The 11,437-nt window shown below is 42.6% G+C and overlaps 1 protein-coding gene across 1 annotated transcript in view; it reads left to right on the top strand.

Moving 5' to 3' along the window:
• The window catches only part of SHCBP1 (SHC SH2-domain binding protein 1), a gene marked incomplete at its 5' end in the record, with an annotated part of 11,970 nt that extends 1,427 nt beyond the window's left edge, over positions 1-10,543 (top strand). Inside the window, 10 exons of the mRNA XM_009082151.1 lie at positions 338-546; positions 1,339-1,431; positions 3,633-3,866; positions 3,962-4,130; positions 5,379-5,499; positions 8,207-8,338; positions 8,633-8,751; positions 9,406-9,492; positions 9,837-9,978; positions 10,218-10,543. Coding sequence (XP_009080399.1) covers positions 338-546; positions 1,339-1,431; positions 3,633-3,866; positions 3,962-4,130; positions 5,379-5,499; positions 8,207-8,338; positions 8,633-8,751; positions 9,406-9,492; positions 9,837-9,978; positions 10,218-10,543 — 1,632 coding nt within the window. The remainder of the gene's footprint in view (positions 1-337; positions 547-1,338; positions 1,432-3,632; positions 3,867-3,961; positions 4,131-5,378; positions 5,500-8,206; positions 8,339-8,632; positions 8,752-9,405; positions 9,493-9,836; positions 9,979-10,217) is intronic.
• Positions 10,544-11,437: the final 894 nt, after the last annotated feature.

Raw genomic sequence — 11,437 nt, 5'->3', positions numbered from 1 at the left:
CCCCAGACTAACTCTTTGAATTGTTTGTATGCTGTGGGCACTTTGAAAAATAAGCCCAAAGGAGTCTCAAAGAGCTGTAAGGTATTGATTTGTTGGAGTCTGAGGATATTGTGTTTGCTGTTTTTTGAAAGGGTTTTGAATGTGGAAAATGCTCTCGAGGTGTGGTTAATTCTGGGTTATTGCTTCAGCTGCAGAGATTGTCTTTGCTGGACTGTAGCTCTTGTGTTGGTTTCTGTGGGCACATGCAGCGTGAGCTGCTGACTTACACATGTCATGTTCACCTTCCTTGGCTGGGTCTAAGGTGCTGAGAGATCTTCAGAGCTGTTTGTCCCAACAGGTTGTTGGTGTGGATTACTCGGCTCTGAAAGCAGTTGTGAAGCTCAGTGAGCCTTTCCTGTGCGAGTCCCGGGACAGCAGCTTTACCCTGGAGTGCATGAAGGAACTCCTGGAGCTGAAGGAACATCAGATACTGCTGCAGGAGCTGTGGGTTGTGTATGATGAGTCAGGAGATTTTGCCCAGACTGCACTAGCCGTAGAACACGTCAGGTAGGACAACTACACTCTGCTAGGACCTAGTGGGTGGTGTCCTGAATTCTTGTGGCCACACTAACAGCTCCACAAGCCAAGATTTCTGTAGTGAATCTGATGACTGGTACTCTCAGGAGATTTCTTTCCCTCTCTTTTCCACCCCAGATTTCCTTGGACTGTATCACCTTGCAGATTCTAGTGCAGTGTTCATTTCTCTTCTAAAGCATTTTGGTGAATTTTTTCCTTTTTTGTCCCTTTTTTTTTTTTTATTTTGAGGAGCCATTTTGCCTCCTCCCCTAAATTTAGTCTTTATTCTTCAGGTGTCTGTTCACATCTTCTATTTTCTTTTCCTTTCTTTGCAGTCTCTGTCTCTTCCACCTCCCTTGCTTTCAGGCACTGCATGCTGTGTGCTAGTTCTCTCCAAATGGGCTGTAGGATGGATAATGTCAAAAGGAAAGCTTAGCTGAAGGATGCCTGGCCAAAACCAAACAGCCAAAAAGTCTCAAGATCTGAAGAGTGTCTGTCTGGCTTTTCAAATCCAGGTTTTAGCTGTTCACTCCCTTTGGAGGAAAGTGGGACTCAGGCTGTCATGAAGTTTGAACTTGAACCCGAAATAAAACTCTTTATGCATGGAAACAACAGGCAAGAAAGATGATTCTGCATACACTAAGCAGCTTATAGGACAGTAACATGGATTTGGAGGAAGGTGATGCTTCGAGATGAATTCTCAACATGGTGACATTTGTGTTTCAGTGCTGTTGGCTCTGCTCTCCTCCTTTGTATGATTAAATGCTTACTTTGCTTCAAAAGGTTCTTCTACCAGTACATCTGGAGGACGTGGGATGAGGAGGAGGAGGATGACTTTGATTACTTTGTGAGATGTGTTGAGCCTCGACTGAGACTGTAAGTGCAACCCCTGTGATACTGTTAGGGCAGAAGCCCAGGGAAACATGACATGGGGATGGTGTAAAAAAATCCCTGTTCACTAGTAAACCAAAGCAACTTTGTTCTAACAGCATTCACTGTCTGATGGCCAAAATTTTGTATGGGAAGAGGGTGCAGCTGAGGCTGCCCCTTGATTTCTGGGCCCTCAGTTTCTCCCTGTAATCCCTGACCTTCCAGAAGGCAGTGCCCCTTACCTAGTGATAACCTTCACCACACTGGTACAAGCTGTAATCATATCAAAGCTGTCATGGGATGCTCCAGTACCTCTGGGCATAGAATAAAAACCAGAACAGAACTGAATGCACACAAGAACTTGTCAGTTGGTCATGCTGCAGGAGGAGTGGGTGTGAATCCTTCCCTCAGTGGGATTAGTTGGCATTAGGATTTCTGCAGGTGGGTTTTTGTGCTGTCCTGCCTTACAGAACTGAAACAGTGCACAAGCACAAAATCTGGTTATGTTTTTGAGGGTACTCAATAAACAAAACACACCATAAACAAAAACATAGCTGAGTAGTCGAAAAGTGATTTTTCTTGTAGGTTTTCCCCTGAGATTTGAATGCTATCTCCTTCTCAAGTCTTTCACGAGAGTTATTCTTCAGTTGTTTTTCATTACTGATTGTAACTTAGCATCATGAGTACCTGAGAGTTTGTGTCATTCCTGTGCAGGTTTGAAACTACTCTGATGCTGGGAAATTTAATCACTGAATATAACCTACCCCAAAATACCACTTAGAATAGAGCATGATGTGCTAAAATATAATATGTGCTTTACAAAGAGAACTAGTATAACTCCCCACACTCTGTAGGTGTCTGCAGACCTCCTTCAAACAGGGCACCTTACATTTGAGGACTGGTATGCCTATGTTTTTCTGAGATCATATAGATTAGAAGGAAGTGTTCTAAATGGAAATTGTGTGTGTTTCTGAAGTGTTTATACCTGTCTGCCCTAGCAAAGGGCTCTTCTCTTAGAGCCTTATGGAGATTCTGCAGGAAGTGAAACCAGAATGCAATGATGTAACCTGGGAGAGTGTTTTATTATTTTTAACACTGTGTGTGGCCTCACAGCCATTTTAGTCAGGATCCAAACTGCTCAAACAATGTCTTGTCTAAGCATTTGCTAAGACAGACATCTCGTGTCAAAGCAGAGAAGTAAATGTTCTCTTTTCTTACTGTCCCAAGCCATGCTGGATAGAAAGCAGCAAAACAAATTGTCCTCCAGGCTGCATTGACACTGCTGCTGTGCTGTGATCTCAGCACTGATGTGTCAGCTCAGAAATAACACTTGTCCTCAATGCATGGAAACATGCTGCTTTAAACTTCTTAGGCCTCTGGTGTGCACTGTTTTAATGAGAAAAGAGCATCTTTTCACTGTTTGCTAGGTTGTCCTAGTCTTCTGAAGCAAGTAAAGATGTATGAACTGTTTAACTAAAGCTTGAAAAAAAACTAGTTTTGTGCACTCTGATAGTGATCAGATCTGGTTCCCTACAAAAAATGGTGCAAGAGAATGAAATTCATTGGTTTATTTGTAGTGCTAATTGCTGTCCAACTTTTCATAGTGGCCATGGTTGGTCCTGTGTGATCAGCCCTGAAGTTCTTGGCACTGCCTAGTTGGCAGCTGTCCTCATCTTTGTGACTTGGGCAATGCAACTTTGCATTTCAGTTTCATTTACAGAGGCTGTGCTTGGGATGGTGCAAAATTGACTGTTCTGTGCATTCTCATCGTCACCTGCTGCCAATAATGCCTTTCTTACTGGTTCTGTGTTTTGTCAGACTGTTGCTAATAGAGACTTCTTCACCTTATAGGATTTGTCTTCTGTTTCAAACATGTTTTTTCAGTTTTTCTAATAAAAGCTTAAAAATTACTGTCTAAATTCTTACTTTTTTTATAGCTGTGCTTATGCCTTTTCTTTTCCTAGAGTGAGTTTCTCATGGCAGTGTACATTCTTTCAAGGTGGATGGGCAGCAGTTCAGAAAGTAAAATGTGTGTGTCTGTTCAGATTTAGTTTTGCTGCTCTCAAGTGAAACAGAGCAGTGTTGATACAGAGTACAGAGAATCTTGACTGAAGTACTGACCCAGAACTCCTAGAGTTCTCTCTGGGTTTGTATTTGATCCTTCAGAGCTGGGAGTGTGAGCTGTGCTGACACTGCTCTCTTTGCAGGCACTATGACATCCTCGAGCACCGTGTGCCTTCTGCGATCGTGGCCGATTACCAGAACTTGTTGTCTCAATGTGAAGAGCTTTATGGGGAGTTTTTGAACGTGAGGAACAGCATACCCAGCAGTGACTCGGACTCGGAAGTGGAAAACGTCTCCATGGTGGAAGGCCTAAAGTTGTATGAGAAAGTAGAGCACTTAAAACAAAAGCTGAAACTCATTGAGAATCCCGTGCTGAGGTACAGGGTGGGTTTGTGCAGGAGGAGGGCCTGAGGGAACCTGCAGCATGTGTTTGCTGAAGAAGGAGCTGATGGCTGTGTTGCTCTTGTTGTAGGTATGTGTTTGGTTACCAAAAATGCCGTGGGCTCCAGGCCAAAGGATTGAGGCCAACTGGTACCAAGGTCACTCATGTTGTACCCTCAACCGTGATGGCAAGTCTGCTCCAGTTGTTGATGAGGGACAAACTTTGCCCAGAATCCTACGATGAAGACACAGAAATACAGGTACAGTAACAGGAACTATCTGACAGCCAGTACTTTTTCTCCTCCAGAAACAACGTGGAGGAATAAGTTGACTTATCATGTGCAAGGTACTACATTTGCACAGTGTTACTTTTTGTCAGTTCAATAAAATATCACTGTAATTTAAACAGTAAGTGGTAAGACTGGATAACACAAATAATTTCTTTGGATTCGTTTGTGCCTGTCGAGTATTCTATGCAGGCAGTTCCCTTCCTCTGTGTAGGAAATTATATGAACCTTCTGGAATCATTTTACAGTGAAACATAGCAAGGCATAATAATTCTGTTTACTTTTGAAATTCCCATGTCTCTTGAAGCTGCTGATCATGGTGTAGAGTTTGAAGGAGGAAATGTCTTCTCTTGCTTGAGTTCTGTGTAGGAAATACATTTCTTTTAGAGCAGTTGTGTTTAGTTTTACTGAATTCAGACAGGATTTGCTACTCAAGCAGTTAAGAACAGCCTGAATTCCTTGGGCCCAAATGAAAATACTTGTTGTCTTCTGATCCAGTTCATGAATTACAGATGGCCAAAATGGAGCCACAGGGAAGGTCCTGGATTAACTTTTAGGCTATAAATCAGATTTTCTGACTTGGCAACTGCAAAATGCTCTCATGATGCTTACCCTGAATTTGCTGGGAAGAAATAAATGTGTGGTTTTTCTCTACTATTTGTCATGCTTTGGTATGGAATCCCCCAGTAATCTCTGGTCAAGGAGAAGGACCATGTGGAAACCATATTTGCCACTGTAATATCTGAGCTCTATTTTGGGGTTATTTGCACCCAGAGCAAAGGGTTACAGCAGTCTTCAGACCAGCTCATATCTAGTTGCTGAACTGTTTGGGTTTTTTATTTTCTTTATCTCCTGTCATCTATTTCTTCAGCAATTCGTGGCAAGTCACTTGAGGCAGAGTTCAAATGTTGGCCTGGAACCAAGGCCATAGTGAAGTTTGTTTTCTGGTGCATATGCTCTTTGACCTGTGTCTCTGCCCCAGTTTTCTCACAGGGGAATGGGCATGACACAAACACCCAGAGCATGTGTTAAGGCTGGTTTTGTCCAGAGAGTGCTACGACTCTTGAATTCAAAGGAGAAATTATGTATTATTGGTGCCATTCAAAAGGGTTTCTTTTAAGCAAAAGCAGCAACATGTATTGAAAAAGCAAGTTCTAAGGGCATAAGTGCATCCATTTTTAGAGCCTTCTTCAGGAGCTGGTTGTGCTTTTTCTTTTACAGTTTCACAGTGACCCACTGACAGCTGTAAATGCCTGTTATGAAGGAGACACAGTCATCATCTGTCCTGGTCATTATGTTGTAGATGGAGTGTTCTGCATTGCTGATTCAGTTGAACTAGAAGGTAAGAGGTTTGCTAGCATAAAGATCATTAAAACAAGTGAACAGAATGTCTTAAACTAGCTCTGCATAAGGATTTACTTATTGTGGAGTTTGGGGGAGCATTTGCTTTTTCCTTCAAAAAGTTTGCTTTTTTTTCTTCTCTTTTTCCCTCTGTTGTGGAGCCATGTCTAATGCAGAGTGCAGGAAGCTGTTCCATTTGCCACAGTACAAATAAACTGCAGATTTTGCTGAGTAATAGCAAAGTCATCATTTCCTCCTGCTTGTCTGTACAAATCATGATTACATAGGTAGAGAGGATTCAGCAGAAACATAAGGGACTTCTGTGCCTCCTAGATGACATCCAGGTCATTCTGAGAGGTTTAATTTTTTTAGAGCCACTAACTTAAGAGTACTTGAGAGATGTCCTTGTGCTTCTCTGCATGTTTTAGTCTGCTGGGGTAGCAGTGGTGAATGCAGAAGGAATGAGCCAAGTGCTGTTAGAACTTAGTTTGTGGCCCCTGGAGCATGTCAGTCAGGGGGAGCAGGGGACTGGCAATGTCAGTCTGTGTGGCAGAGGACAGAGCTTTTGATATAACATCTATTTTTTTCTGTAGAAACAGATACAACCTGTGTGATCATATGATTTTTCTTGCAAAATGTGTTTTAAATACTTCTGCCTCACTTAGGTTACATTGCTATCTCCCTCACCATTCTTGATTTCTCAGTGTAGTTCCTCTGCTTTAGACAGGCACACTCTGTAAGAGTCTGTTTATCACTGGGGTTTATGCAGCTGTTCAGATACTTCTTTAGTTGCATTTTCATTTTGTCAAAGCTTCTTAATGGGCAGCAGGCTGAGAGTTTAATTTCCTGCTCTTCAGGACTTTATTTTTCTTGCCCTTCTTGTTTTCTGAGTGTCACTTTCTTGCCCATCTCCTCTGTGTCTGTACACATGTTGAGAGCTAGAGCAGCTGCAGGGGAAGGAACCTCCATAAAGAGCTTTAGGACAATGTCATTCTTGAGAGAAACAAAATTGTGGGTGGTGGTATTTATTGCTTTTCTAGCTGTGAGGAAACAGTAATACAAGTGGTGCAGTAGCACACAGTGGAGGATGAGCTGCTCTATTTTAAGGAGCAAGGCATATAAATACATATCTTTAGTCCAAACCAGGCTCTGAATCATGTGTGTGTGTGTGTCAGGGTGTTTAATCTCCTTACATGGACTCCTGTGAGATAAGGTATTATAGCAATAGTAGCAGCCAAAAATGTTTGAAGTAGAAGCATCAAGAAAAACTTGGCTGGCACTAATCTGAGCAGTTGGCTGCTTTGGTGGTTTTCTTGGGATGAAGGGGTGACTCATGGAAGATCTTATGTCACTTTGCTTAGTAGAGTTTTATTTCTTTGCCAGTCACTGTGCATGTCAGTACTAAGGTCAAAAGTATGAAGATTAGTAAGTCAGGGCTAAATAAAAACTTCTAAGAACTAAATCAGGTTAAAGCAGTGGCAGCTGCAGGAAGTCATGGTAAGGATAACTTCCACACTTGACAAAATGTGTTGCAAAGGCACCTAAGAACTTAGGTTCAGCTTGTGCAATAGTTGTTCAGGCTGGAGGGGAACCTGCAGCCTCAGCCCATCAGTGTTACTGGGTGACAATTGCCTTTAGCTCCTGTGGAGCCTCTCAGCTTACAGGCAGGGGGACAGCTGTGCCCACCTTGTGTACTGAACATCACCTGGCAGCAGGAATCACTTTCCTTCTCTTGTACTGGATTCCTGGAAAAGGTTTCTATGCAGCTTCATATGTTGAAGTATCAACCACTGAACTTTGCACGAAATGGCTGAAATGAAAACTTTCTGCCAACTCTTGTTCAAAGATTTTTCTTTCTTTTTTTTTTTTTTTTTTTTTTTTTTTTTTTAACCTTTCCACTTGCCCATGACAGTATTTATTTATGTAGTTGGTGAAAAGCTGCCATCCTGCTTAGGCACTGCTTATCTGAGTTTGTGTGTGCCTTCAGAAAATGATAGGACTCGTGCTGTGGTAATAGACATTGCTTTATTGCTTTCCTTATCATGATTCTTGTCAGTGACAAGCAAGAAAAGCTTTACATGCTCCTAAATTTCCCTGTAAGTGTTTGAACACTGACAGCTTTGGATGGCTTAGTAAATCAATGTTGGCATATGCTTGTGAAAGCTTTTTAATCTGAATTAATCTAGGAGCCTATGGGACACGGGAACACTGAATTTTCACCATTTAGACAGGGAAGCTGAGTGAAGCTTACTAGCAACATGGACTTTGCATTTGCTTCCTTGTGTTGTGGTGATTACTGCTTTTTCCCTGCCTGCTCTTTGGATCCTCTGCCTGCTCAGGGGAACTCATGTGCTTTGAGAGCAGCCTGGAGATGCCTGTGTGTCCTTGGTTACTGCATCCCCCTGCTCCACTCTAACTTTTGGGAGTGAGAACTTTGGCCTTGGCAAAGCTCAGTTACCCATTTGTTCAGCTGTCTTACATGACTTTGCATTTTGTTATGTGTCATTCAAATAAGGTAACTCCTACATCTAGTTCTGAGTGCCTGTGCCTTGGCACAGAGAGGATGTAAGGTGTGGTGGAAAATCCTACCCAAGGTATCAGTCCCTCAGGTTTCAAACCTCTGCCTTTAATTTAAATGCCTGTTATGTTCTGAGCACCTCACTGTCAACAGTTTGCTTCAAACTCACATCTCTGACCTCTGCTTTCAGGCTATGGCCTGCCAGATGATATTGTGATAGAAAAACGAGGCAAAGGAGACAACTTTTTTGACTGTACAGGAGCCAACATAAGGATCTCCAGTTTGAAGTTAGTGCAACATGATGCTGTGGAGGGGATTTTAAGTAAGTGTAAAAGCATCTTGACCTTTTTGTGACTCTGATAATTAACTGTTAGAATGAAAGCTGAGACCCAGTATTGGGGTTTATTGGTTTTAACAAAATATTGTAGAGCGGAGCCTTAGATCTATAAACATCAAGGCTTCCCCCTCTTTATTTTTTTTTTTTTTTACTTTGCTTATAATGTGGACATCAAAATAACTTCTGTGATCACAGTGCAAAAATGTGTGTCTATCTGTAGGAGGGATTTGGTTTTGTGTAACTGATTTATCCAACAGTAATTGTTTTCTGTGTGTGTAGATGTCCATAATGGGAAAACCACCCTGGAAAACTGTGTGTTACAGTGTGAAACCACAGGCATAACAGTGCGCACGGCGGCTGAGCTGGTGATGAAGAACTCAGATTTGTATGGTGCCAAGGTACAGACTAATTCTGAACTCTGGCTTATTTCCTAGTTTGAAGTAAAGGTTTCTGTTTGGGAATGGTACAGTCAGTCACAGGGTGACTTCCATTGCTCCTGAGAGAACTTCTACAAACTCATTTTGGACAGCTGCATGTTACTGACCTTCAGGGATTGGTCCCAGGGTCTTGTAGCCTCTGAGAGTATCTAGTGAAGTGTCTTGTGCTGATTTGTGTGTGATGATTTGTGTTTCTCTGCCCATGAATAGTTTTCTCATGAAACCTTGCATTTATTCTGTGAGTGAAACGCCCTTTTTGGACACCCTGTCCATTGATTTTTACAAAAGGATGATAAACACATAAACGATCTTTGATTAGGACATTTTGAAGAATGATGGGGCTTGGGGTGTGGAGGGGGATGACTAAAGAACAAGCAGGTAATGGAAGGTTCTTCACCAGGTTTTTGTGGACTGGTGGCAATAATGCTACCCGTGGGGCCTCAGCCTTGAGGAGTGCTGCTTAAGTTGGGCAGCAAAGCCATGAAACTGGAGTGGTAACACAACTTTGTGTTGTGCCAACTGGTGGGTGAACACAAAAATCTGCAATGCTGTTATGAAGATAAAGGGGAAATGTGCCTGAGCTGTTTGTGAACTGCTGCCACTTGTATCTTGTAGGGTGCTGGTGTGGAAATATATCCAGGGAGTACGTGCACCCTGCTGCAGAATGGCATCCACCACTGCAAGGAGGGAATACTTATCAAGGTCAGTTCAGGGCAGAACTGACTTGGTTTCCAAAGCTTTAGAGCTGCTGGAATTAATGCCAAGAACTTGCCTTTAGGTTGGCTTAAAACCTTGCTGTGTTATGCTTGAACTCTTTGATGTCACACATGATGATAATGGTACTTGTTTGCCATGGGTTGGCCACCAAAGCAGGCAACTGGTTTTCTTTCTTACCTCCCAGAAAGAGAAAATGCCTTTTGCAATGTCACTGGTATAGGTAAATAATCCAACTTGAGCCAACATAGAGAACTGGTACCTAAAACTGGAAGATTTTTGCATCCCTTTAGCTAAACATGACATGTTGTATTTCCATGTTTTTCCTGCAGAACTTCTTAGATGAGCATTATGACATTCCCAAGATAACCATGCTTAATAATGTGATCCATAATAATGAAGGATATGGTGTGGTCCTGGTTAGACCAATGATGCCCTCTGAGGTAAAGGATTCTTCAGCACAGAGAACAGAAGGTATTCTTCTCTTCCTACAAGAAACTCCTAAAACTAGTAAATCTAGTATATCCAGGTTTTTGGCTTGCTTAACTCATTACTTGTATGTGGAATTTGGGGCTGTCACAAAGTAGTTAAGCAAAGAGTAAGAGGGATGAGGTGAAAATGTTAAGACTGAAGAAAATTGAATTCCAGGAGTTTTTAATGATGTGGCTGTTTTGCATGACTGTTAGTGACATTCTTGCTGTCTCCTGCCTTAGGGAATACACAGCCTGCCCACTCAGGTGATGAGACAGCCCGTGCAGAGAGCTCCAGGCAACAACAACAACTACCCAAATGTCTAACTGATGAGTTGGAGCTTGATGAGCAGGCTGAGACTTTTGAACAAACTGAAGGCAACTGTGAAATTGCAAATGAACTTGGGGCTGCTTCTGCAAAGAAGAGCCAGATGCACAAGAAAAGACTGAGTGAACTGGGAATTACAGAAGCTGATGACAACCTAATGTCCCAGGAAATGTTTATCTCTGTTGAGGGCAATCAGTTCAAATGGAATGGGAAAGGAAGTTTTGGTACCTTTCTCTTTTGACTGCCCTGAGTCCTACTGGCTCTGCAGTAGGTGATTTGTGCAGCTGTTGGTCAGATCACATACCCTGTGTTGTGCTGTTACACTTTTTTATTTCCTGAGTGCAATCCTTATTAAAGGACTAGGGTTGAAAATTATTTTGTGGTTCTTTCACCTTTTCAAAACTGTAATTCCCTGAGTGACCTGCCTTTGGGATGTGTGCGTAGCACTTCTTTCCCTTGCACTTTATTTTAAGCCTGGCTTATCTCTTGACAGCCCCTTATCTCCCTTCTGAAAAATCAGCTCTACCTATCACAGAATGGTTCGGGTCGGAAGGAACCATAGTGACTCATCTGGTCCCAACTCCCTCCTCAAGCAGGGTCATCCCAGAGTAGATGGCACAGGATTGCATCAGACCATTCTGGAATATCTCCAGTGAAGGAGACTCCACACCCTCTTTGGGCAGTTTGTCCCCCAGGTCCTTCTCTGCAGAGCTGCTCTCAGGCAGGTCATTCCACAGCCTGTACTGGTGCATGGGGTTATTCCTCCCCAGGAGCAGGACCTTGCATTGCCTTAGCTGAACTGCAGAGAGTTCCTCTCTGCCCATCTCTCCAACACACAGAGTCTCTTCTGAAGGGCTGCACAGCACTCTGAGGCATCAGCCACTCCTCCCAGCTATGTGTCACCGGAGAACTTTCCTCATGTCAAGAGGAAAGTTGCCATGTGCACCAGGCTCACTCTTGCTGTTTGCTGAATAGTAAAGTGATACGGTAAATTCATCTCTTGGACTTTTAAAATTCCAATTTCTTTCAAATCGATACAGAATTTGCCAGAAACCCCACACAGATGAACATTGATTTTGGTTTTGCCCATTAGGTATATGAAGTACTTGTATTTTTACTCCTAATGAAAAATCAA

Source organism: Acanthisitta chloris, unplaced genomic scaffold (genome assembly GCF_000695815.1).
Source record: "Acanthisitta chloris isolate BGI_N310 unplaced genomic scaffold, ASM69581v1 scaffold12009, whole genome shotgun sequence".
In the NCBI taxonomy this organism is placed as follows: Eukaryota; Metazoa; Chordata; class Aves; order Passeriformes; family Acanthisittidae; genus Acanthisitta; species Acanthisitta chloris.
Note: the sequence above shows the minus strand (reverse complement) of the source record. Positions and strands in the feature narration are given on the sequence as shown.